Source organism: Rhinoraja longicauda, chromosome 1 (assembly GCF_053455715.1).
Source record: "Rhinoraja longicauda isolate Sanriku21f chromosome 1, sRhiLon1.1, whole genome shotgun sequence".
Taxonomy (NCBI): Eukaryota; Metazoa; Chordata; class Chondrichthyes; order Rajiformes; family Arhynchobatidae; genus Rhinoraja; species Rhinoraja longicauda.
In genome coordinates, this window is record NC_135953.1 from 131,882,923 (window position 1) to 131,909,946 (window position 27,024).

A 27,024-nucleotide genomic window follows, 5' to 3' on the forward strand; every position below is an offset into this window, starting at 1 on the left:
ACATTATAGAGCATAGACCAGTACAGCACGGGAACAGACCCTTTGACCGACAATGTCTGCACCAAGCATAATGCCAAGATAAATTAAACTCATTAGCCAGCACATGATACATATCAGGCCATTCCCTGTGAAAAGCTTTTGTTGCATGCCAACCAGTCAGCAGAAAGACAATACATGAATACAATCGATCCATTTACAATGTATAGATACATGACAAGGGAATAACGTTTAGTGCAAGGTAAAGTCAGCAAAGTCAGACCAAGGATAGCACCAAAGATAATAGAGCAAGACAGACCACTCGACCCTAAAAACCGTAGTATGTCATGGCGCCATTTTAGTAGGCAGAAACTTGCAAAACATTTAAAAAGAAAAATAACAAAAATCCGTGAATTGATAGATGAGATATATTCTGGATTTTAATGGTATCATCACACATATTGTTCCCCCAAAACAGTGATTACACTGCGAGAGGCATAGCGAACGGCGGGTTTTGCTTACTAAAATGGCTCCTTTGCGTACTAAACATAGAAACATAGAAAATAGGTGCAGGATTAGGCCATTCGGCCCTTCGAGCCTGCACCGCCATTCAATATGATCATGACTGATCATCCAGCTCAGTAACCTGTACCTGCCTTCTCTCCATACCCCCTGATCCCTTTAGCCACAAGGGCCACATCTAACTCCCTCTTAAATATAGCCAATGAACTGGCCTCAACTACCTTCTGTGGCAGAGAATTCCAGAGACTCACCACTCTCTGTGTGAAGAAATGTTTTCTCATCTGTTATTTTTCTTTTTAAATGTTTTGCAAGTTTCTGCCTACTAAAATGGCGCCATGACATACTACGGTTTTTAGGGTCGAGTGGTCTGTCTTGCTCTATAGTATAGGCGACTTCAGTATAGGCGATTTCGACGGAGTGGTCCATCTTGCTCCTCTAGTATCTTTGGATAGCACGAGGGTCACCAAAGAGATAGATAGTAGTTCAGCGCTGCTCTCTGGGTGTGGTAGGACGATTCAGTTGCCTGATAACAGCTGGGAGGAAACTGTCCCTGAATCTGGTGGTGAAGAGGGGATTGGCATTACTGGGAGGATTTCGGGCACAGCATCTGGGACGGTGGATCAGGGATGATGTTAAGTTGGTAGAGGGAGCTAAATAAGGAGACTGGTGCTTTCAATGCAGAGTGACAGGTCGGTGGCTGAATCAGAGTGCTTCAGGGGAATGGAAATTAAAATGATAGAGGCAAAAGGGTGTAGATGACATCCCGCGGAAGTCAAGGCAGAGATTAATGCTAATTATGACGCTTGCCCAGCAATATTCCAGTTATGCCCAGTACTGTGGAGATGACAAGGCCTTTGCCATGTCTAATGATGGCCATTTGTTGCAAAATTGGGTTCAAATTCTTCTGCAATGCTCAATAGAAAAAAAATGCAGAGTGCAGAATCCTGCCATTCTGAGAATCCCAGACATGCTGTGGAATTGGTTAACTTATTATGTTCTGGATAAACTTACTTTCAATGGTATTTTGTTGACATACAAAACTTCATAAATTCCTAGGTTAAAGGCAAAGATACTAGAGGAACAAGATAGACCACTTGACCCTAAAAACCGTAGTATGCCATGGCGCCATTTTAGTAGGCAGAAACTTGCAGAAACATTTAAAAAGAAAAATACCAAAAATCTGTCAATTGATAGATGAGATATATTCTGCATTTTAATGGTATCATCACACATACTGTTCCCCCAAAACACTGATTACACTGCGAGAGGCAGAGCGAACGGCGGGTTTTGCTTACTAAAATGGCAGACGTTACGCTCCGTTGCGTACTACATTTCAGTATAGGCGACTTCAACGGAGTGGTCCAGCTTGTTCCTCTTGTATCTTTGGTTAAAGGAGCAGAATTAGGCCATTCAGCCCATGATCATGATGTGATCATGACCACAATCATGATCGTGGATCATGATTGAGCCATAGATCAATCATGGCTGGTCTATCTTTCCATCACAACCACACACTCCCATGTTGTTCCCAAAACCCCTGACACCCACACTAATCAACTAAATATCATTAGGCAAGTGAATTTCTGGGCAGTAATGCTGTTGTTAACAAGACATCTGGGGCATCTGAGGGCTTCTGTGGCCCTGGATGCTGGGTGTCAGAATCAGCTCTCATTGCTCCCATTTCACATTTGTATGACAACCACAATACGTTACAACTGTTATCCCATCATAAAAACCTCTTTGTGTGCTTTCGACACTTTACAGACTTGAAATTTTATGATACATGACGGTCATTGTTAAGTCAAAGCAACGTGATTGTGACTGAGTGCAACAAAATCTCCAAGCCAAAGGCTTTAGAGAAAGAATCGTGTGTAGGAAGGAACTGCAGATGTTGGTTTACACCCAAAAAAGAGACACAAAATGGTGGAGTAATTCAGCAGGTCAGGCAGCGTCTCTGGAGAAAAGGAATAGGTGACGCGACCCTTTTTCAGACTAAGATTCAGGGAAGAGGGAAACCAGAGGTATGAAGTGGTTCAGAACAGATCAGAGCCGCCACCGATGGCTAAGGAGCGCACAATGGTCCATTGTTAACTGCAGAGGAGGTGATAACGAAGGGATGTGACTAGTGAAACTCCACTCTGTGCCAGAACACAAAGCCCTCAATCCCACAATTTTTCGAAAAGTTATCAACCTCTACTTTAAATACTCGTATTGAACTAGCCTCTCTCTACAACTATCTGGGGCAGAGATATCAAGAGAGCCACCACCCTCTGCAAGAAGAAGCTTCTATGCTTTTAAATATCCAGCCATTTATCTCAAAACTATGTCAATACAACTACATTCAAGCTGACTTATGGTGGGAGAGATGATCTGAATTTAGCGGGGATGATTCACATCAGGAAGTGGCTGGTTACGTTTTTCGAGTGAGGTAAATGAGTTATTATCGCATTTCACCCTGGAAAAAGAAAACGGTTTTCAATTGTTAAACACTAAAGAAACGCACAATGTATTTCAATTTCTAGGCCAGGATATTTTACCAGACTTCCTACACAAGGGTAATGAGGGGAAGACAGAAGAAACTGAGCTCTTTTATGGACGAGCAACATCAAAAGAGCTCCTGCCCTTGAGGGTAAAAATCAGAAAGATGCAAAAATGGTGAAAGATGTCTGATACATGTAAACTATCATGTTACAGTAACTGACTGATCTGTGGGTCTTTACCATTTTCCTTGGTTTAGAAATCTAATACAAACTAGACCAAGTGGACCCGTTGGGCCCAAACCACTCCTGCATTGGTGCAGCACCCTCTCCTCCCCCCCTCCTCCCTTTCCTCCCCCCTCCCCTCCCTCCCCCTCCCTCCACTCCCCCTAACTTCGCCCTCCCCCCCCCTCCCACTCCCCCACTCCATCCCTCTCAACATCCCTTATCCTCCCTCCTCCCCCCCTCCCGACTCCTGAAGCCCCCGCCGGGCGATGGAAAGTCCCAGGGCCGAGCCGTGCAGGCCGATGAAGGTCCTGAGTCCCCACCGGGCGTTGGAAGGTGCCGCGGCCGAGCCACGCAGGGCAATGAAGGTCCTGCGAACGTGTCAATCGAGCCTTGCGATTCGGGGCGGTCGAAGCTGCTATGGCTGGAGCTCCCGAAAGCCGGTCACCAGCCAGGGACCTGCGAGCTCCCGATGTTGCGGTCCGCAGAGCCCGCGGCCGAAGCCTCCGAACGTGGAGTCGCAGCCACAGTAATCCATATCCCTCCATTCCTTGCATATCCAAGAGTCTCTTAAATGCTGCTATCATATCTGTTTCACCCACCACCCCTGGCACAGAGTTCCAGGCACTCATTGCCCTTTGTATAATAAACCTGCCCTGCTCATCTCCTTTATACTTTGCTCCTCTCATCTTAAAGCTCTGCCCTCTAGTATTTGACTTGTCCATCCTGGGACAAAATGATTCTGACTCTTATGCTATCTACGCCTCTCATAATTTTATACAGTTCTATCAGGTCTCCCCACAACCTCGAGAGAAAACAATCCACGTCTGTCCCTGTAGCTGATGCCCCCAAATCCAGGTATCAATAGACAATAGTCAATAGGTGCAGGAGTAGGCCATTCGGCCCTTTGAGCCAGCACCGCCATTCAATGTGATCATGGCTGATCATTCTCAATCAGTACCCCGTTCCTGCCTTCTCCCCATACACCCTGACTCCGCGATCCTTAAGAGCTCTATCTGGCCCTCTCTTGAATGCATTCAGAGAATTGGCCTCCACTGCCTTCTGAGGTAGAGAATTCCGCAGATTCACAACTCTCTGATTGATAAAGTTTTTCCTCATCTCCGTTCTAAATGGCCTACCCTTTATTCTTAAATTGTGGCCCCTGGTTCTGGGCTCCCCCAACATTGGGAACATGTTTCCTGCCTCTAACGTGTCCAACCCCTTAATAATCTTATACGTTTCGATAAGATCCTTCTAAATTCCAGTGTATACAAGCCTATACAAGCCTATCATTCTCGTATTGTATTTTAGGGACTACATACCTCATGCAGAACATTTGCTGAATTCTTCATGTTACTGGCTGGCCATTGATCGGCCCCAGGTAAATGAGAAGCGCTGCCACTGATTAGCAAACTGCGGAGGGTTCGACTCCAACTTCCCCACTGGGATCATAGCCCAGCGAGATCAGGGCCTCCAGCATAAGGCGAGGTTTCTTATTTCAACCTTGCAGCTCAGCAGGTAGCGTGCAGGTAAATCTGCTCACCTCTTCTTCGCGCACACTTCATCAAACTGTCAGATTGAATTCTATTTTTATATCCAAATATATTGCTTTACCAGCGGGCGCTGTGCTGGGGGAGGGAGAGTAAGCCACTGCTGCCACCCAATGATTTACCACAGTGGTGCACTGCTAGACTGCTTCATCCAAACTCCCCAGGCTGACCTGCTGCATGGATGGGGGCTTCCCATGGCTAAATGATTTGGGCCATGTTTGAAAGATATTACATTACATTGTTTACAGTGTTACCATGTTTCCATATTCTGTTGTGCTGCTGCAAGTAAGAATTTCATGGTTCTATCTGGAACAGCTACATACTAAAACTCCTGCTTGTTTGTTTGTTTGTTCCTGAACTACAGCCAAAACGGTACACGATAGCGCAACAATTTTAGGCCCACCTTACTCACCGTCATCCCTTTGGTGCGAATGGAAGAGGTTTCATTGAATTTGGTGTTATATTTTTTAAGTTATTCACATTTTAAAGTTTAAATCTATCTCCTGGGGATGGAGTGGGGGGGGGGGGGGAGGGGAAGGGGGAGGGGGAGGGAGGGAGGGGGGAGGAGGGAGGTTGAAGGGGATGGAGTGGGGGCGGAGGGGAAGGGGGAGGGGAGAGGAGAAGGGGGAAGGAGGGGAGAGGTGAGGGGGGAAGGAGAGGAGAGGGTGCTGCACCAATGCAGGAGAGGTTTGGGCCCAACGGGTCCACTTGGTCTAGTAATGACAAGAAAACACTCTTGACTCATGAAAAGATCCATGCATCATGTTTTCATCAAGGACCAAATTCCACCCTCCTTACCTTGAAGTTTGAATCTACTGCCTGGCTTAGAGAAAGCCTATCGCCTGGAGAGTCAAATCCAGAGAGTCACAAATATTTAATTGTCATAGGTACTGACTAGGGAACAATGAAATTCTTACTTGCTGTAGCTGATTCGCCCCGTAAACATAATACTCACTGATAATATATAGTAATTTTTGTTTTAAATCAGTAAATAAATAACCATAATACTAGGTGATCATAATAGTGCAAAAGCCAAAGTGTGTAGTGCAACCAAAGACACAGTCTATAGAAGTTCATAGTCGCTGACATGAAGTACTGTGGAGTGTTCATAAGCCTGATGGTTGCCGGAAAGAAGATGTCCTTGCTGGTCACTGTTTTCAAACTCCTCTACCTCAAATGAGTGGAATATGATTACAGCTGTTTGTTAAAACAATGGCATCACTCCGAGGTTTTGACTGAGACGAAGATAGACACAAAAAAGCTGGAGTAACTCAGCGGGACAGGCAGCATCCCAGGAGCGAAGGAACGGGTGACGTTTCGGGTCGAGACCCTTCTTCAGTCTGAAGAAGGGTCTCGACCCGAAACGTCACCCATTCCCTCGCTCCAGGGATGCTGCCTGTCCCGCTGAGTTACTCCAGCTTTTTGTATCTATCTTTGGATTAAACCAGCATCTGCAGTTCCTTCCTACACATTTTGAGTGAGACGTCAGGCCAAATATCAACCTTTCACTGGAACTACATCTTCCACATCAATGTCGCAACCAATGATATCATTGCCTGAGTTGCCTCCATCTAAGGGAATCTCCTGCATCAGGTCTCGTTCCAGTCCGGAAAGACCTTTCCAGAAAGGACTAATTGATTTGCTCTCTGCTGCTCTCCCTAAAGGAACACCGACCCAAACGTCAGGATTCCAAATTTGGAAGTACGGATCCTAGATCTGCCCAGATTTCTGCTGTCGCACACACCAGTGGAAACTCAGGTGAATGCCCAGCTGTGTAACCAATTTTGAAGAGGTCACTGACAGGGCAGAACATCTCACAAGACGGCTTGAGAGACATGCCCTGAAATACTGCTGGCAAGAGATGGTAAAGCAGCATCACCGCCTTACAGCAAATGCAGCGCCGGAGACTCAGGTTCGATCCTGACTACGGGTGCTGTACTGTACGGAGTTTGTACGTTCTCCCCGTGACCTGCGTGGGTTTTCTCCGAGATCTTCGGTTTCCTCCCACACTCCAAAGACGTACAGGTTTGTAGGTTAATTGGCTGGGCAAATGCAAAAAATGTCCCTAGTGGGTATAGGATAGTGTTAATATATGCGGGGATCGCTGGGCGGCGCGGACCCGGTGGGCCGAAGGGCCTGTTTCTGCGCTGTATCTCTAAATCTAAAAAAAAAAATCTAAAAAAGATCTAAATCATATGGGTGTTCATATTTTACCCCCCATATTTCCTCATGGCATAGAAGGTTGCCGTTTTGCCCATCGAGACCATGCATATCGCAGAGCATTCCCATTTCACCAACCTGAGGGCCTGTCTCACTTTAGGCGACTACAGGCGACTAGGCTGTCGCCACACGGTCGCCGGGGTGTCGCCTGTACGGTCGTGAGTCATCTCCGAAGAGTCGTAGCGTTTTTCTCTGGTCGCCGCTGGATATTGAGATGTTTTCGGCGACTGTTGGCTTGACGCCAATGATCATAGCTTGACGTCTCCTGATGTAGGCGCTGTCGTAGGTTGTCGCCAGGTGACGTAGGTTGTCACCAGTGCTGACTTCGGTGAATTCCATTGGCGACTACCTGCGTCAACCGGCGACAGGTACCGGCGTCAGAACCGGAGGCCAAAATGGCGTGAATTGTCTTTAGTTGTCACCGACAGGGTCGTAGCTTGTCGCGGGTGGACATAGGTTGACTTCAGTTGTCGTAGGTTGCCGCCTGTGTGGTCGTAGGTTGTCGTAGGTGCGGTCATAGGTGGACGTCCTAAGTCACGACGGTTGGGTCGCCGGTTGTCGGTAGCTTGCCGGAGCTTGACGTCGACTAGGTGGTAGGTTGTTGTAGCTTGTCGTAGACATTGCCGTAGGGGGGGGTCCAGTCGCTGGTTTTTCGGTGACCTGCTAAGACTATGACAGTCGCCGGCAGTCGCCCAAAAAATCACCTAAGTGGGACAGGCCCTGTAGCCTATTCTCCTTCACATGCTTACTAACATGTCCTTGATTCACTTCCCAAACACCTACGCCAGTTTACTTTACAGTTACCAATTCACCTACCAGGTTGCGGGTTTGGAACTTGAGAGCAGCCGCACGAAATGCTTGTCGTCACAGGGAGATCATGCAAACTCCACACAGACAGCACCGCTGGCTGACCCTGGGTCGCTGGAGGTCTGATTCAGTAGCACTACCCTCAGTGCCACTGTGCTGCTCTTTAGTTGCGGACACTGTGCCTTTGCTACGCAGATTAGAAAGAGGCTCAATGTTACGGCAATGATCCAGTATAGGCTTTGATATCGTCAATAATATTGGCAGGATACGGTGACGTTTGGCATCTGAACTATGGTTACTTTTGAGAACTGTGGGGCGGCACGGTGGCGCAGCGGTAGAGTTGCTACCTTACTGTGCTTTCAGCGTTGGAGACTCAGGTTCGATCCCCAGCACGGGGCTGTCTGTACGGAGTTTGTATGTTCTCCCCGTGACCTGGGTGGGTCTTCTCCGAGATCTTCGGTTTCCTCCCACACTCCCAAAAACGGAGAGGTTTGTAGGTTGATTGGCTTTGTATAAATGTAACGTCCCAGGTGTGTGTAGGATAGTGTTCATGTGTGGGGATCGCTGGTCGGTGTGGACCCGGTTGGCTGAAGGGCCTGTTTCAGCACTGTATCTCTACACTGAAGAATCCTACATTGTACACAGCAATCCTATACCGCAAATAGTCACAAAGTGCTGGAGTAACTCAGCAGGTCGGGAGAAAAAGAATGGGTGACGATTCGGGTCGAGACCCATTTTCAGACATACCTCAGGGTCTGAAGAAGGGTCCCGACCCAAAAAGGTCACCCATCCTTTTTCTCCAGAGAATGCTACCTGACTCGCTGAGTACTTTGCGTCTGTCTTCGGTATAAACCAGCGCCTGCAGTTCCATTCCTACACAATCAAATACTGCACCTGGCATGCGAGTATATTACTTCTGTAAAAAGGAATGTGGCATTTGAGGGAATAAAAGAATCAAGCAGTGTCGGAGAACCACAGTCTACACTTGGCAACTGCATCCACAGTGATAGATAGATGAGTGTGAATACGTGCACACGCATAACTGAGCAGCTGACACAAAGGGAATCAGGAGCTGAAATATGGATATTCGCCTTTGCTACCACGTCCTCAGTTACCTACAGCTTGGATTACAGCAGCCTGCCCCATCATAAGCGTACAGGACTGGAATCATGCTGTGATACATGCTGCTGATTTCTAAAAGTGTAGATTCAAAAATAATAAAAATAATTCATTTCTCACCCACTGGCAATGCCGTTACTGGCAGCCGACGTATAGACAAAGCCTCGTGAGTCACGGCAAATCAACACGACAGTTTGGCTTCCTGATCTGGCATGCAGCTTAACTACCCCAGACGCATTTAATTAAACAGTGTTTCCTCCCGTTTCTCATTTCACATGTGGGAATCTTAGTGAGTGCATCAACTGTGCAGGAAGGACCTGGAAGATGCTGGTTGAAACCGAAAATAGACACAATCAGCTGGAGAAAACTCAGCGGGACAGGCAGCATCTCTGGAGAGAAGGAATGGGTGACGTTTCGGGTCGAGACCCTGGGGATAAATGGGTCCCTTTCAGAATGGCAGGCAGTAACTAGTGGGGTACCGCAAGGCTCGGTGCTGGGACCTCAACTATTTACAATATACATTAATGACTTGGATGAAGGGATTAAAAGTACCATTAGCAAATTTGCAGATGATACAAAGCTGGGTGGTAGTGTGAACTGTGAGGAAGATGCTATGAGGTTGCAGGGTGACTTGGACAGGTTGTGTGAGTGGGCGGATGCATGGCAGATGCAGTTTAATGTGGATAAGTGTGAGGTTATCCACTTTGGTGGTAAGAATAGGAAGGCAGAGTATTATCTGAATGGTGTCAAGTTAGGAACAGGGGACGTACAACGAGATCTGGGTGTCCTAGTGCATCAGTCACTGAAAGGAAGCATGCAGGTACAGCAGGCAGTGAAGAAAGTCAATGGAATGTTGGCCTTCATAACAAGAAGAGTTGAGAATAGGAGCAAAGAGGTCCTTCTGCAGTTGTACAGGGCCCTAGTGAGACCGCACCTGGAGTACTGTGTGCAGTTTTGGTCTCCAAATTTGAGGAAGGATATTCTTGCTATTGAGGGCGTGCAGCGTAGGTTTACTAGGTTAATTCCCGGAATGGCGGGACTGTCATATGTTGAAAGACTGGAGCGACTAGGCTTGTAAACACTGGAATTTAGAAGGATGAGAGGAGATCTTATCGAAACATATAAGATTATTAAGGGGTTGGACACATTAGAGGCAGGAAACATGTTCCCAATGTTGGGGGAGTCCAGAACAAGGGGCCACAGTTTAAGAATAAGGGGTAGGCCATTTAGAACTGAGGTGAGGAAAAACTTTATCAGTCAGAGAGTTGTGAATCTTTGGAATTCTCTGCCTCAGAAGGCAGTGGAGGCCAATTCTCTGAATGCATTCAAGAGAGAGCTAGATAGAGCTCTTAAGGATAGCGGAGTCAGGGGGTATGGGGAGAAGGCAGGAATGGGATACTGATTGAGAATGATCAGCCATGATCACATTGAATGGTGGTGCTGGCTCGAAGGGCCGAATGCCCTCCTCCTGCACCTATTGTCTATTGTCTATTCAGACTGATGTCAGGGGAGTGGGTGGGACAAAGATAGAATGTAGTCGGAGACAGTAAGGTCGGTGTGAGAACTGGGAAGGGGGAGGGGATGGAGAAAGAGGGAAAGCAAGGACTATTTGAAGTTAGATAGGTCAATGTTTATACCGCTGGGGCGTAATCTGCCCAAGCGAAATATGATGTGTTGTTCCTCCAATTTGCGCTGGGCCTCACGCTGACAATGGAGGAGGCCCATGACAGAAAGGTCAGATTGGGAATGGGAGGGGAAGTTGAAGCACTGAGCCACCGGGAGATCAGGTTGGTTGAGACGGACTGAGCAGAGGTATTCAGCGAAACGATCGCCAAGTCTACACTTGGTCTCGCCGATGTAGAGAAGTTGACACCTGGAACAGCGGATACAATAGACGAGGTTGGAGGAGGTGCAGGTGAATCTCTGCCTCACCTGGAAAGACTGTTTGGGTCCTTGGATGGAGTCGAGGGGGGAGGTAAATGGACAGGTGTTGCATCTCCTGCGGTTGCAGGGGAAAGTACCTGGTGGTTTGGGTGGGAAGGGACGAGTTGACCAGGGGGCATCGGAGGGAACGGTCGCTGCGGAAAGCAGACAGGGATGGAGATTGGGAAGATGTGGCCTGTAGTGGGATCCCATTGGAGGTGACGAAAGTGTTGGAGGATAATATGCTGTATACGACGGCTGATGGGATGGAAGGTGAGGACAAGGGGGACTCTGTCCTTGTTGCGAATAGGGGGAAGGGGAGCAAGAGCGGAACTGCGGGATATAGAGGAGGCCCTAGTGAGAGACTCATCTATAATGGAAGAGGGGAGCTCCGGTTTCATAAAGAATGAGGACATCTCCGATGCCCTGGTATGGAAAAACGTATCCTGGGCACGGATGCGGCATAGACGGAGGAATTGGGAGTAGGGCATAGAGTCTTTACGGGAAGCAAGGCGGGAAGAAGTGTTGTCTAGATAGCTATGGGAGTCAGTGGGTTTGTAGTAGATGTCAGTCAATAGTCCGTCTCCTGTGATGGAGACGGTGAGATCTAGAAACGGTAGGGAGATGTCGGAGATGGTCCAAGTGAATTTGAGTGCAGGATGAAATTGGTGGTGAAGTTGATGACATGCGTGAGTTCTGCATGGGTGTAGGAGGTTGCACCAATGCAGTCGTCAGTGTAGCAGAGGTAGAGTTTGGGGAACAGCACCTCATATTTCGCTTGGGTAATTTACATCCCAGCGGTATGAACATTGACTTCTCTAACTTCAAATAGCCCTTGCTTTCCCTCTCTCTCCATCCCCTCCCCTTCCCAGTTCTCCCACCAATCTTTTACTGTCTCCGACTACATTCTATCTTTGCCCCGCCCACGTCCCTGACATCCGTGGAAGAAGGGTCTTGACCCGAAACGTCACCCATTCCTTCTCTCCAGAGATGCTGTCTGTCCCGCTGAGTTACTCCAGCATTTTGTGTCTATCTTCGATTTAAACCAACATCTGCAGTTCTTTCTTACTCAAAAGAGAGGTGGAAGTGGGACAAAGGCCGGCAAGTGATAGGTAGATGAAGGTGAGAGGAGGTGATTGCAAGGTATGTGGAGTAATCTCAAGAGGACAAAATAATGTCAGATGAGGAGTGAAGAGGAGTAGAGTCACAGAGTCATAGAGTGAAACAGTGTAGAAACAGGCCCTTCGGCCCAACTCGCCCACACCGGCCTACATGTCCCAGCGACACGAGTCCCATATGCCTACGTTTAGTCCATATCCCTCCAAACCTGTCCTATCCATGTACCTGTCTAACCGTTCCTTAAATGTTGGGATAGTCCCAGCCTCAACTACCTCCTCTGGCAGCTTTTTCCATACACCCACCAGCCTTTGTACGAAAAAGTTACCCCTCGGATTCCTCTTAAATCTTTTCCCCTTCTTCTTGAACCTATGTCCTCTGGTCCTCGATTCCCCTACTCTGGGCAAGAGACTCTGCGCATCTAGCCGATCTATTCCTCTCGTGATTTTATACACATCTATAAGACCAGTAGAATAAGATCAAGTAAAATGAAATCCGACTACTAAACTCTAAAACCAACTCCCCAGGCCACTCCAAATATAAATTAAAGCTAAGTGTTCTTTCCTTGGTTCTCATATTTTGTTTGGACCCTGTTCCCTAAATTGGTCTCTGATATCCAGAGCACATTGAGTGCCTGGGCTCACACTATGTGGCCCCAAAAGTGGAAGAGTGTCACCAGTTCCTGTACTTAAGGTATCGTTGTTGTCCTTGGGATTATCGTTGCCCTAGCTTAGCCACAGCCTCTGCTGGTTTAATAATAAAATTTGTGTCCTGAATCAATTTGTTATGAGACAGGTCACATTACTTCCAGTTGCAGGAAGTTCTGTGAATTACAGACCATTGAACCATTACAGACCATTTTCGTTGCCCTAGCTTCGCCACAGCCTCTGTTGGTTTAACAATAAAATGAATGTCCTGAATCAATATGTTATGAGACAGGTCACATTGCTTTCAGTTACAGGAAGTCCTGTGAATTACAGACCATTGGAAACCCAACTTACCCAACGTAACAAGGTATGAAACTCAGAAGGCAGTGGAGGCCAATTCTCTGGATGCTTTCAAGAGAGAGTTAGATAGAGCTCTTAATGATAGCAGAGTCAGGTGGTATGGGGAGAGGGCAGGAACGGGGTACTGATTGTGAATGATCATCCATGATCACATTGAATGGCAGTGCTGGCTTGAAGGGTCGAATGTCCTACTCCTGCACCTATTGTCTATTGAAACACCTATGCAGGGTGTTCTCTGCACATGGTTTTCACTCATGCCAATTTCTTCCACCTCGTGCTTAAAAGGCTTTTAATCCCCCTTTGACGGTGGCGCAGCAGTAGAGTTGCTGCCTTACAGCGAATGCAGCGTCGGAGACTCAGGTTCGATCCTGACTACGGGCGCCGTCTGTACGGAGTTTGTACGTTCTCCCCGTGACCTGCGTGGGTTTTCTCCGAGATCTTCGGTTTCCTCCCACACTCCAAAGACGTACAGGTATGTAGGTTAATTGACTGGGTAAATGTAAAAAATTGTCCCTAGTGTGTGTAGGATAGTGTTAGTGTGCAGGGATCGCTGGGCGTTGCGGACTCGGTGGGCCGAAGGGCCTGTTTCCGCGCTGTATCTCTTAATTTAAATAAAATCTAAAAATTTAGAAAACCGAAGAGCTCAGGTGCACTGAAATGAACAACCACTCTCCCAGTATTTGCTGCTTAAAATCTCTTGGAAATGCAAAGAAAACGGAGTCCGAGCACGATCAACCCTTCTCTTCATGTAGAATGCACTATCGCACACGAAATAGGCCTCATTGAGAAAACATCAAAATAAGTTTTTTGCTCTCAGGAGAAAATCAAAGAAACAAAGCAGAAGAACATAGGTTTAAAGTAATCAACAAAATTAAATTCAAAGCTCGATTCTTCTGACCTTTTTTTAACATCATGCTTTATTCAGAGGTAGAACTCTTGCCTTGTCTTTGATAGCAGTCGTTGCAGAGGTTTGAACATAATCTAGACAGTCCACTTCAAAGTAAAGAGGTGCTGCACTGAGATAGCATCTTTCAGCATGTTATCAAACGCCATCCGCCCTCTCAGATTGGCAGAAATAATACCAAAGGAAGTTTTATGATGAAACATTCCATGGAGTCCTGCCACTACTTCATCAGCCAGCGGAAACACTGGATCAATTCATCTTCTCGAAGTCTGAAGAAAGATTTCGACCTGAAACATCACCTATTCTTTTTCTTCAGAAATGCCGTGTGACCCACTGAGTTACTCCAGCATTTTGTGTCTCTCTTCATCTACTCTGTTGTATCAGTGCTGATTTGTAGGACTGTGTTTACAAATACATCTTCTAGATTTCTAAGTGTAATTAGACACAATGTATATTCCAGAAGATTTCCAACCTTAAATTACAACCTTATAACCACATTATGATGTTGGAAAAGATACAGAGAAGAGCTACGAAGACGTTGCCAGGATTCGAGGGTCTGAGCTATAAGGAGAGGTGTAGTAGGCTGGGTCTCTATTCCATGGAGCGCAGGAGGATGAGGGGTGATTTGAAAAAAGTTTTCAAATCATGAGAGGAATGGATCGGGTAGATGCACAGTGTCTCTTGCCCAGAGTTGGTGAGTCGAGGACCAGAGGACGTAGGTTTAAGTTGAAGGGGAAAAGATTTAATAGGAATCTGAGGGGTAACTTTTTCACTCAAAGTGTGGTGGGTTAATGAAACAAGCTGCCAGAGGAGGTAGTTGAGGCAGGGACTATCCCAACATTTAAGAAACAGTTAGACAGGTACATGGTTAGGACAGTTTTGGAGGGATATGGGCCTGATGCATGTTGGCTGGTGCGGGCAAGTTGTTTCCAAACTGTATCATTCAATGGGTCGCTGACGGCCTCTGTTGGTTCATTGCACTGTTTAAATCATAACAGGAGACGCATTTGCAAATACAAGTCTGCTGAAACGGTATTCAAATTCCAAAGTGCTGGAGTAACTTAGCGGGTCAGGCAGCATCTCTAGAGAAAAAGGATGGGTTATGTTTTGTGATGTCTTGAGAGGTCGGGAGCTTTTCTCTTGAAGGTTGGGAGGTGTGGGTGCCGGAAATGAAAACAGAAAAGTTCTTGTTTTCAAACTTAAATCCCATATATTTAGTCTTTTCCAAAAACAGGTAAACTTAATTGTTTGCAGACAGGTACACAAAACCAAAACAGGTAGTTAAATCAAAACTGTAGCTTGCTGCCTTCTTACAAAAAATATAACTCAAACACTGCTTCTCTCCCTGTCTGCTCCAGTCGTTGTCTCTCTTTTTAAATATACTGCTTCCCTTCCCTTTTAGCTCTCTCACTGAGGCAATCAGCTCATCTGGTTCAGCTGGGCAGCAATCAGTGTCAGCAGCAATCAGTGTCAGCAGCAGTCAGTATCAGCAGCAATCAGTGTCAGCAGCAATCAGTGTCAGCAGGGCAGGCAGACCTGCTGACTATGGGTTTTGTAGTCTTTTGCTGGCAGCCATGATGGTTTGTAGTCCTTGTTGCATCCACCGGGAGGAAATGTATCTCCCCTCTATGACTCTACCTCTCATGATATCACAGTTTCGAGTCAAGACCCTTCTTCAGACGATGTTTGTACAAATTCCATGGTTGGGCAAGCTCCCAATTCTCCTTCCTTTTCACCCCGCCCTTTTTGAAATAACTTCACTGTCCGAAAGATTCTGCATACATGCTGGACATGATGAAGAATAAAAATCACTCGCACAAGTAAACGACCCACAGGAGGAATGACAGGAACTTGAATACAATACGATACGATACAATATAACTTTATTTATCCCAGGAGGGAAACAGTCATAAAACACAAAATACATGAAACATGAAATTAAAGTGACGAGTGGAAAGGATTGGGGATGTGCAAAGTTTGGGAGGGGGGGGGGGAGGGGTGTCAGTCTACCCCATGACAGAAGGGGGAGGAGGTATTTGTTAGCCACAGGGAAGAAGGATCTCCTGTGGCGTTCTGTGCTCTACCTTGGTGGAACCAATGTGGTGCTGAAGGTACTCCTCAGGTTGACCAGTGTGATAATAATGTGGATGAAGTGGCAGCAACAAAACATCCTGCTCAGCATCACCACCGACACAGGCATCAAGAAGGCAGAATGTAATTTGATAAAGCGTGTTTCACAAGGAGAGACACCTGGTACTGGTGCGCTGAAGGTGGGAGGGAAGATGACTGTAGCAATTTGTCGGAGAGCGACACCACAGGGACAGAGCATTTCAGACGATGTAGATGAGGACCACAGGTGGAAATTATTCAGAAGGTAGCAGGGGATGCACAGTCAAATAATTAGTGGTAGACACAAAATGGTGGAGTAACTCAACGGGTCAGGCAGCATCCTCTGAGAACAAGGATAGGCGACAATTTGGGTCAGAACCCCTCCTTTGAAGAAGGGTCTGAAGAAGGGTTCCGACCCAAATTGTCGTCTATCTGCGTTCTCCAGGGATGCTGCCTGACCTGCTGAGTTACTCCAACGTTTTGTCTCTAATTTTGTCTCTAAACCAGCATTTACAGTTCCTTGATATTACAGAATGACTGGCGTATTCTCTGGTCGGTCAATCTAAACATGCACGTGACCCACATGAATGTTTGAGCAGGAAGGGCCCACATCACGCACTTCACAGGGGAGTCTGAGGAGTGTGAGGGACCTCACCCCCGACTCTGGAAGTGACCAACACTCCTGTGCCAGAGACCTTTGATACCATGTGGGGCAGACGGGTGATGGCTCTGTTTCGATGGGGGCATAAGCCATGGTCATCTAGCTAATAAAGAAGATAGACACAAAATGCTGGAGTAACTCAGCGGGACAGGCAGCATCTCTGGAGAGAAGGAGTAATGGGTGACGTTTCGAGACCCTTCTTCATCTAGCTAATAGTCAGGCAGCTGCAGATCCATTTCAGGCATGAAGATCATTCTAAGCACCTCTTGCTGGATGGTGTGCTTCAGGAATCAAAGGATGCCTTACTGCATCCGACTGATTTTGACAGTGATTTTGCAGGGGTTGGTGGCTACCCGGGGCCCAGACACAATGAGTAATGTCATAAAATCATATTCATACAGCACAGAAACAGGGACTTCATCCCGCTGTGTCCATGCTAATCATAGGATACCCATGTATATTAATTACATTTAGCTGGTCCGTAACCACCTATGCCGTGGCAATTTAAGTGGTTACTTCGACCCACCTTCATCCACCTTCCAACCACCCTCTAAGGCTGTGCATTCCAAATTCCAAACACCGTCTGAGTGAAATAAATTATTCTTGATATCTGTATACTAAAACTCTCGTTTGTTTGTTTGTTTGTTCCTGAACTACAGCCAAAACGGTACACGATAACGCAACAATTCTAGGCCCACCTTACTCACCGTCGTCCCTTTGGTGCTAACGGAAGAAGTTTCATTGAAATCGGTGTTATATTTTTAAAGTTATTCACATTTTAAAGTTCAAATCTATCTCTGAGGGAGGGAGGGGGAGGGAGGGATAGAGGGGATGGAGGGAGGGGGAGGGAGGGAGGGGAAGGGAGGGAGGATAAGGGGGGTTGAGGGGGATGGAGTGGGGAGGGGAAGAGGAGAGGGGAGGGGAAGGGGAGGGGAGGGGAAGGGGGGAGGGGAAGGGGAGAGGGGAAGGGGAAAGGGGGAGGGGAGGAGGGGGAGAGGAGGTGGGGAGGGGAAGTGGGGGGAGGGGAGGTAGGGGATGGGGGAGGGGGGAGAGGGGAGGGTGCTGCACCAACGCAGGAGAGGTTTGGGCCCAACGGATCCACTTGGTCTTGTACCCTCTAAAATTCTTAGTCTTCACATTAAATTAATGCCCTTTGGATACGGACATTTCCATTGCGGGGAAAGATTTAGTCCTGTCCATCCTATGAATGCCGGTCTGTCCTCACCTTCTCCACTCTTAAGTACAACAAACCCAGCCTATCCGATCGTCTCGTTACCGAGTGTACACTTCAAAGCGCACTTCAACTTCCACAGTCACACAATGTTAAAGGTTTTTTTGGTATGTTTTTTCTTTTTTTTTGCATGCTTATGTTTATGTTTAGTTATTTACTTATTTTCCTTGCATAACTTAAGTTGTATACCCTCTGAATTATATTGTGGGTGGGTGGGGGGGGGGGGGGGGGGTGCCTGGGGAGGGGGGATATCTATCAGTTTAAATGTGTTCATGCATTGAATTGTCAAAGCTGCATTAATAAAAATTCAGAAATAAACTTTGTTCAAAACAAAGAAGAAAAAAAAGAAAAGGAAAAAAAAGGTGTTTTCCATCAGGTAAAGTCAATTTTCATTTACCATGACCTGCTGAGTTACTCCAGCACATCGTGCCTATCCTATTCAGTTCTTAGTTTAAGACAGTGGTGCAGAATTATTGGAGGAATGATTTCTCCCCATCACAGGAATGTGGAGGAATGATATCTCCCCATCTCCCAGCTTGACATGAGTGGAAGGCCATGAAAATCCCAGCACAATCCCTGAGGAGAGCTTATTCCTGAGGACTTGGCAGCTTCATTCAAGGTAATGTTGGGAGATCAGGAGAAATCCCACTCTCATTTAAGCTTGAGTGAGCTGCAGATTCATCATGGAGTACTTAAAAATGCGCATGCTTGAATTTTTAAGCTGATTGCTTCTTGAGCAAAAATAATTGTAACTTGAAATTGTTTTGCCTTATTGCCTGCAACCTGATAGAGTCTGGTTAGGCCACATTTGGAGTATTGCGTGCAGTTCTGGTCACCCTATTGCAGGAGGAATGTGGAGGATTTGGACGGGGTGCAGCAGAGATTTATACAATGCTGCCTCGATTAGATGACGTTCGCCCCAAGAAGAGGTTGGACAATCTTGGATTGTTTCATCTGGAGCGTCAGAGGCTGAGGGGAGACCTGATAAAAGTATATCAAATTATGAGGTTAAGATTGGGTAGGCAGACAGAACCTTTTTTTCCCCAGCAATGGAAATGTCGAAATGACGATGACACGTTGGCCTGGCTCGCCTCAACCGAGCTGAAGGTCTAAAAGACATATGACAGAAGAAGAAGAAATGTCGAAGAGTAGAGAGCAGAGGTTCAAGACAAGAGGGGCAATGTATAAAGGAGAGGGATGTGAGGGGTCTTTTTGCACAGAGGGTGGTGGGTGCCTGGTATAGAAACATAGACATAGAAACATAGAAACATAGAAAATAGGTGTAGGAATAGGCCATTCGGCCCTTCGAGCCTGCACCGCCATTCAATATGATCATGGCTGATCATCCAACTCAGTATCCCGTACCTGCCTTCTCTCCATACCCCCTGATCCCTTTAACCACAAAGGCCACATCTAACTCCCTCTTAAATATAGCCAATGAATTGGCATCAACTACCTTCTGTGGCAGAGTATGTGCTGTCAGAGATGGTAGTGTGGGCAGATACAAAAGTGACATTTAAGAGGCTTTTAGATAGGCACTTGAATATGCATAGAATGGAGGGATATGAATAGGATTAACTGCAGGCAGGGGAGATTATTTTAATTTGACATCATGTTCAGTGCAGGCATTGTGAACCAAATGACCTGTTCCTTTGCTGTAGATAGACACAAAAATGCTGGAGTAACTCAGCGGGGACAGGCAGCATCTCTGGAGGGAAAGAATGACTGACGTTTCGGGTCGAGACCCTTCTTCAGACTATCCTTTGCTGTACTGTTTTGTCTTCTATGGTCTATCGGTCTGAGCTTGGGGAGGAATTGAACAACAACAGGAGAGAGCAAAGCCTGGATTAATGACAACCTAGATTAATAGACAAACTGCTGATCAACAGACATGATTTCATAAAATTTACATACATCCTGAAGCATGCAAGTGTAATTGGTTGTCGAGTGCTACAGGTTTTATTGAATAGTCTGCATCTGATTATGAGAATCACCTTCCACTGACTCTGTGGAGAGCGAGTTCATATAAAACAATGTTGGCAAAACCAAGTGCTTAATAAATGGGTATCTGTGATCATAATTTTCTCTTTGGAGAGATGGGGGTAATAGAATTTTTATGGAGTTATCTCAAATAAAATTCCACATAAATGAATACAATAGACTGCATCTTAAATTATAGTCGCAGACAATGATCATTTTCAGTTATGTAGAAAGGAACTGCAGATGCTGGTTTATACCGAAGAGGGATACAAAGTGCTGGAGTAACTCAGCGGGACAATCAGTGGAAGAAGGGATCAACCCGAAACGTCACCCATTCCTTTTTCTCCAGAGATGCTGCCTGACCTGCTGAGTTACTCCAGTACATTGTGCCTATCCTATTCAGTTCTTAGTTTAAGACAGTGGTGCAGAATTTTCAAGTGGAGGAATGATTTCTCCCCATCTCCCAGCTTGACATGAGTGGAAGGCCATGAAAATCCCAGCAGAATCCCTGAGGAGAGCTTGTTCCTGAGGACATGGCAGCTTCACTAAAGGTAATGTTGGGAGATCAGGAGAAATCCCACTCTCATTTAAGCTTGAGTGAGCTGCAGATTCATCATAGAGTACTTAACAGTAAGTTCACCCAGTTGTTTGTGTAACTGCTGAAGTGTTCTGCCAGAAAAGATGGTAGTGATATACTAAATCTTGAAAGGAATAGATCGGGTGGATGCACAGAGTCTTTTACCCAGAGTAGGGGAACCGAGGACCAGAGGACATAGGTTCAAGGTGAAGGGGAAAAGATTTAATAGGAATCCGAGGGGATTTTTTTTCACACAGAGGGTAGTGGGTTTATGGAACAAGTTGCCACAGGAGGTAGTTGAAGCTGGGATTATCCCATTGTTTAAGAAACAGTTGGACAGGTGCATGGATAGGATAGGTTTGGAGGGTTATGGACTAAGCACAGGCAAGTGGGACTAGGGTAGCTGGGACATTGTTGGCCGGTGTGAGCGAGTTGGGCCGAAGGGCCTGTTTCCACACTGTATCAATCTATGACTATGACTCTAATGTAGTTAGCTGTGGATAGACACAAAATGCTGGAGTAACTCAGTGGGTCAGGAAGCATCTCTGGAGAAATGGAATAGGTGATGTTTCAGGTCGAGACCCTTCTTCAGTCTGAGAGTCGGTCGGTCGGGAACCTAGAGGTATGAAAAGGTTCAGAACAAATCAGAGCCGGCTCCGATGATCAAATAAAGGTGGAGACCACAATGGTCCATTGTTGGCTGCGGAAGAGGCGATAATGAAGGGATATATGGATGCAAACAGTGGAACTAGCAGCACGACTAGGGTGGGGGATGGGCAGTGATAGAGGGAATGCAAGGGTTACGAAATTAGAGACATCAATATTCATACCGCTGGGTTGTAAGGTGCATAACTACTCCAGAGAAACAGCTATATGCACAACCATTAATGAAGCCTGAAGTCAAAGCTCTTTTGCTTGGATTTCATTAGTTATAAAGACGATTTGGATATGTTCCCCCTATTTAATTTCATGACCCCTCTAACATCCCCACTCACACATGCTCACCGTGGGCTGTACATGTTCATCTTCATGGTCCATTGCATTCTTAAAGCAATTAGGAGGCAAATATATTCTTGACAGTCAAGCATGTTCCTTGCCAAATTGACCAAAAGTTCAACAGCACCCACTAATACTTTCCAAAACACTTTTTTTTTCTGGGTGGCATCTGTGTGTGAGCGAGAGATTAGCCCTTGATGCCTGAAGGCTCCAGGGCAAACCTGCAGAGTAAACAAGCATGATTTCCTGTTCATTTGATGTCATTAACAGACCTTAATGAAAAACAAGAGTTACTGCTATGATTTACCATGAAAGATCTAACATTTAAAAAAAAAAATCTTTGGTTTTCTGCTGGAAGTGAAGCCAGGCGAAACATAGAGTCACAGAATACAGCATAGAAACAGGCCCTTCGGCCCAACTTGGTTATGCCAACCAAGTTGCATAACTGAGCTTGGCCCACTTGCTTGGGCCTGGCCTACTTCCATCCAAACCTTTCCTATTCATACAGCTGTCCAAGTGTCTTTCCAATACCGTAATTGTACCGACCTCAACAACTTCTTCTGGCGGCTTATTTCATGTAGTACAATCCTCTGTGTGAAAAAGTTACCCCTCAAGTCCCTTTTAACTCTTTTTCTTCTTACCTTAAACCTGGACCCTCCAGTTTTACACTTCTCTGTCTTGGGGGGGGGGGGGGGGGGGGGGGGGTGGAGGATACTGTGGATATTCATCTTATCTATGTCCCTCTTGATTTTATATCCTTTTATAAGGTCATCACTCAGCCACCCATGCTCCAGGGAATAAAGACACAACCTCTTTCAGGATATCCAGCCTCACCTAATAAACCCTCCAGATCTGGTAATGTTCTTGTAAATCTTTTTTGCACTCTGGCCCATTCAAATATATCCTTCCTATAACAGGGCAACTAGTTAACGAAACGTTAAGCCTACGTAGGCACCCTTATCAGAATATAAGATATTGCACCTTGTCAGAATATAAGATATTGTACAGAATCTATATGCTAAAAACTCTTGTTTGTTTGTTTGTTTGTTCCTGAACTACAGCCAAACGGTACACGATAGCACGACATCTTTAGGCCCACCTTACTCACCGTCGCCCCTTTGGTGCTAATGGAAGAAGTTTAATTGAAATCGGTGTTATATTTTTCAAGTTATTCGCATTTTAAAGTTTAAATCTATCTGAGGCAGCTGAGGCAGCAGTTTGACTCCTGACCGCAGGAGAAGAACAGAGGAGGAGATAAGACTTTTCTTGCCTTCCATCACAGTGAGGGTGTGCCTGGAGGAATCACTGTGATGGTTGTCTGTGTTAAACTTGTGTGGTTGTGTGTCTTGTGCTCTTTATTGTTTGTGACTGCGTGGTAACGACAATTTCGTTTAAATTTATTTTTGAAAGACAATAAAAGCAATTTGATTTGATTTGATTTGATCTCCCAGGGAGGGAGGGAGAGGGAGGGAGGGAGAGGGAGGGAGGGAGAGAGTGTTGATGACTCTCTGCAGAACCTTCTTGTCAGCCACAGAACTGTTGCCATACCACACCTTGTGCCCCATGTGTCAGGACACTCTCAATGGAGCAGCGGTAGAGAGACGCTAGCAGCTGGTGTGGCAGGTTGACTTTCCTGAGTGTTCTTATGAAGTGAAGCCGCTGTTGTGCCTTCTTAACCACTGAGTTTGTGTTGGCTGACCACGTGAAATCTTCTGAGATGTGGGCGCCCAGGAACCTGAAACTGGAGACTCTATCCACTCTTTCTCCGTTTATGTGCAGTGGGGAATGGTCACACTGCTTCTTCCTGAAGTCGATGATGAGCTCTTTTGTTTTTTTGGTGTTGTAGGAGCCATTTTGCAGTTATTAGTTATTTTTGCTTATTGATATCATTACCTTGTATTCTGCTGTAGTTTGGACACTATAAAGTTAATGCAATGCTTACGTAGGGGCTGGGCGGAGCCAGAGTACGGTCAGTTGGGTACGTGCTGGCATAGTGGGTGAGCTGGGAGGTACTGACAGAGGGTCAGCTAGAAGCTCCGCCAAAAGATTTATCAGCCATGATGTAATCGTCTGTAAGTTTTATTAACAAGATTAATACAAGCTGTGTCGAAGTTATATCTGGCAACCAGTTACAATCGCATAGACTGTGGTAAGATATGGAATTTTACCTAGCAATTAATAACCAGTCGATGACCAAAGATATGCCAATATGTTTATTGCACCTTCAAATAAAGAAGACTAACAATATAAACGTCAAGGAGGATCTCTGTTATTATTGTTTGAGTCATTACGCTTATCGCTGACCCGGTCTATGCAAGTGGCAGCTTGGGAGCTAAATGAGATAGACGAGAAGCTGGCCGCTACAGGTGTTGAGTACCGAGTTGTTTTCTGAGCACCAGGCTGTCAGCCTCTGTACCTCCTCCCTGTAAGCTGACTCACCCCCCTCGCTGATCAGCCCCACCACTGTTGTGTCACCTGCAAATGTAATGATTGTGTTCACGCTGTGGCTTGGTATACAGTCATAGGTATAGAGAGGGTAGAGGAGAGAGGCTCAGCACACAGCCTTGTGGAGGCCCTGTGTGGAGTGACAGAGTGGGAGAGTGGTGGGGGCCCATCCTGACTGACAGAACCAAGGTGAGATGATGTCACCACCAGGCACCGGCACCTCATATTTCGCCTGGGCAGCTTGCAGCCCAGTGGTATGAACATCGACTTCTCCAACTTTAGATAGTTCCTCTGTCCCTCTCTTCCCCTCCTCCTTCCCAGATCTCCCTCTATCTTCCTGTCTCCACCTATATCCTTCCTTTGTCCCGCCCCCCTGACATCAGTCTGAAGAAGGGTCTCGACCCGAAACGTCACCCATTCCTTCTCTCCCGAGATGCTGCCTGACCTGCTGAGTTACTCCAGCATGTTGTGAATAAATACCTTCGATTTGTACCAGCATCTGCAGTTATTTTCTTATACCAGGCACCGGGAGATCTTCAAGGTGTTCCTTCCAGTGGGAGATGATCGGCAGCCTGCTCTTGGTGATTTTTCTACTCCAGGCTCTCAGTGTAGTTATTTGAGGCAACCAAGTGGCCTTGACATTGCTGCAGAATCCTTGCAAGGCAGTCAATAAATTGCAGCGGCTCCTTCACTCTTCCCATGCAGCATCTTCTCATTAGATAACAGGTTTCTTGCTGGATTTCTGTCTTTAAATGCCTGTAGAGCCGTTTCTCTTCCTACAAGTCACGATGAAGGTTCCCATTGTGTTTTCAGTTAATCAGGTTCTTGGTCGCCTGGTTATAGGGCGGCACGGTAGCGCAGCGGTAGAGTTGCTGCTTTACAGCGAATGCAGCGCCGGAGACTCAGGTTCGATCCTGACTACGGGTGCTGCACTGTAAGGAGTTTGTACATTCTCCCCGTGACCTGCGTGGGTTTTCTCCGAGATCTTCGGTTTCCTCCCACACTCCAAAGACGTACAGGTATGTAGGTTAATTGGCTGGGTAAATGTAAAAATTGTCCCTAGTGGGTGTAGGATAGTGTTAATGTACGGGGATCGCTGGGCGGCACGGACTTGGTGGGCCGAAAAGGCCTGTTTCCGGCTGTATATATATGATATGATGATATGATTGCCAAGAGTCTATTCGAATGTACTATCTTTGGTGGATTTCTCTGCCGTCCACATTGTGCGGTCACTGCAGTTCAGCAAGATGATAGATTTGTTTCTCCAGCACTGATTAAGTGATTAAGCCGAACTACCTCTCCAAGATCCTTGAGAACATCACTGTTGACTTTCTTGTGGCAATATTTCTGTCGATGCTTATGTATTGGTGCTGGGTTGAGGGATGCAGCAGCATTATCTATTATCAGCAGTCCTAGGGTTTTGGATTATGTTGTTGCATTAATGGACTAATATACAAAGGCCTGCATTGTTGATACAGAGGCATCAAATTCCACCATGGAAAGCAAGTTCAACAAATAACTTCAATCAATTTGAAATAAAAATTACCATCAGTAATGACAGTTTTGAAACCCCTGGATTGTCATAAAAAAAACCTACCTAATCTTCCATGTGTCAACTGAGTAACTCTAGCACTTTGTGTCTATCTACCTAATCTTTGTCAGGAAATGAAATATATCATGTGTAAGAAGGAACTTTAGATGCTGGTTTAAACTGAAAATAGACACAAAAAGCTGGAGTAACTCTGCGGGACAGGCAGCATCTCTGGAGAGAAGGAATGGGTGACGTTTCGTGTCGAGACCCTTCTTCAGACTGGTTAGGGATAAGGGAAACGAGAGATATGGCCGGTGATGGGGAGAGATAAAGTACAATGAATGAAAGATATGCAAAAAAGTAACGATGATAAAGGGAAGTGGCCATTGTAAGCTGTTTATAGGGTGAAAATGAGAAGCTAGTGTGACTTGGGTGGGGGAGAGATAGAGAGAGAGGGAATGCTGGGGCTACCTGAAGTGTGAGAAATCAACATTCATACCACTGGGCTGTAAGCTGCCCAAGTGAAATATGTCATTGTTAGCTAGTCGGGCATATAAACTAGTCAGGCCAATTAACTTCTTAACTGTCTCTGAATTGGTTTGGGGCCAATTACAGAAAGGAAAGTAATGCTGCCTCTGTCAGCAATGTTCACATCCTGTGATCAAATAACTAAAACATATAATCAATAATTGAATTGACTAATGTTGTTATTTTTGTATTGGTCATAATTTATCTCCATTGAATTATGCCGCTTATTGGTAAATTATTGGTCAAAGTTGAAACACAGAAACATGGAAAATAGGTGCAGGAGTAGGCCATTCGGCCCTTCGAGCCTGCACCGCCATTCAATATGATCATGGCTGATCATCCATCTCAGTATCCCGTACCTGCCTTCTCTCCATACCCCCTGATCCCTTTAGCCACAAGGGCCACATCTAACTCCCTCTTAAATATAGCCAATGAACTGGCCTCAACTACCTTCTGTGGCAGAGAATTCCACAGATTCACCACTCTGTATGAAAAAAACCATTCTCATCTCGGTCCTAAAAGACTTCCCCCTTATCCTTAAACTGTGACCCCTTGTTCTGGACTTCCTCAACATTGGGAACAATCTTCCTGCATCTAGCCTGTCCAACCCCTTAAGAATTTTGTAAGTTTCTATAAGATCCCCCCTCAATCTTCTAAATTCCAGCGAGTACAAGCCGAGTCTATCCAGTCTTTCTTCATATGAAAGTCCTGCCATCCCAGGAATCAATCTGGTGAACCTTCTCTGTACTCCCTCTATGGCAATAATGTCTTTCCTCAGATTAGGAGACCAAAACTGTACGCAATACTGCAGGTGTGGTCTCACCAAGGCCCTGTACAACTGCAGCAGAACCTCCCTGCTCCTATACTCAAATCCCCTCGCTATGAATGCCAACATACCATTCGCTTTCTTCACTGCCTGCTGCACCTGCATGCCTACTTTCAATGATTCAAGCTACGATACTGGAGGGCAGATAAAGTAATTTCCTTTATGTTGAACTATTTGCTTAATTATATATCATGACTGCTGTTGTGGTAACACTACGAAGTGGAAATACTTGTGACCCTGCAGTTTGAAATGGATTTCGGTGTCCGAAACTTACCAGCTTAAGTTCAATCACAA

At 46.0% G+C, this 27,024-nt stretch overlaps 1 protein-coding gene across 3 annotated transcripts in view; it reads right to left on the reverse strand.

Annotated features, from left to right (window-relative positions):
* LOC144597435 (E3 ubiquitin-protein ligase MARCHF1-like) overlaps nt 1–27,024 on the reverse strand; it is a 393,741-nt gene that overhangs the window by 162,989 nt on the left and 203,728 nt on the right. Inside the window, exon 1 of one of the 3 annotated variants that reach the window (XM_078406861.1) lies at nt 4,523–4,567. The exons of the other annotated variants lie outside the window; for them this stretch is intronic. Within the exon in view, the coding sequence (XP_078262987.1) occupies nt 4,523–4,552 (30 nt within the window). The 5' untranslated portion in view covers nt 4,553–4,567. Of the gene's footprint in view, nt 1–4,522; nt 4,568–27,024 lie in introns of those variants that run through there. 3 annotated transcript variants of the gene reach the window in all.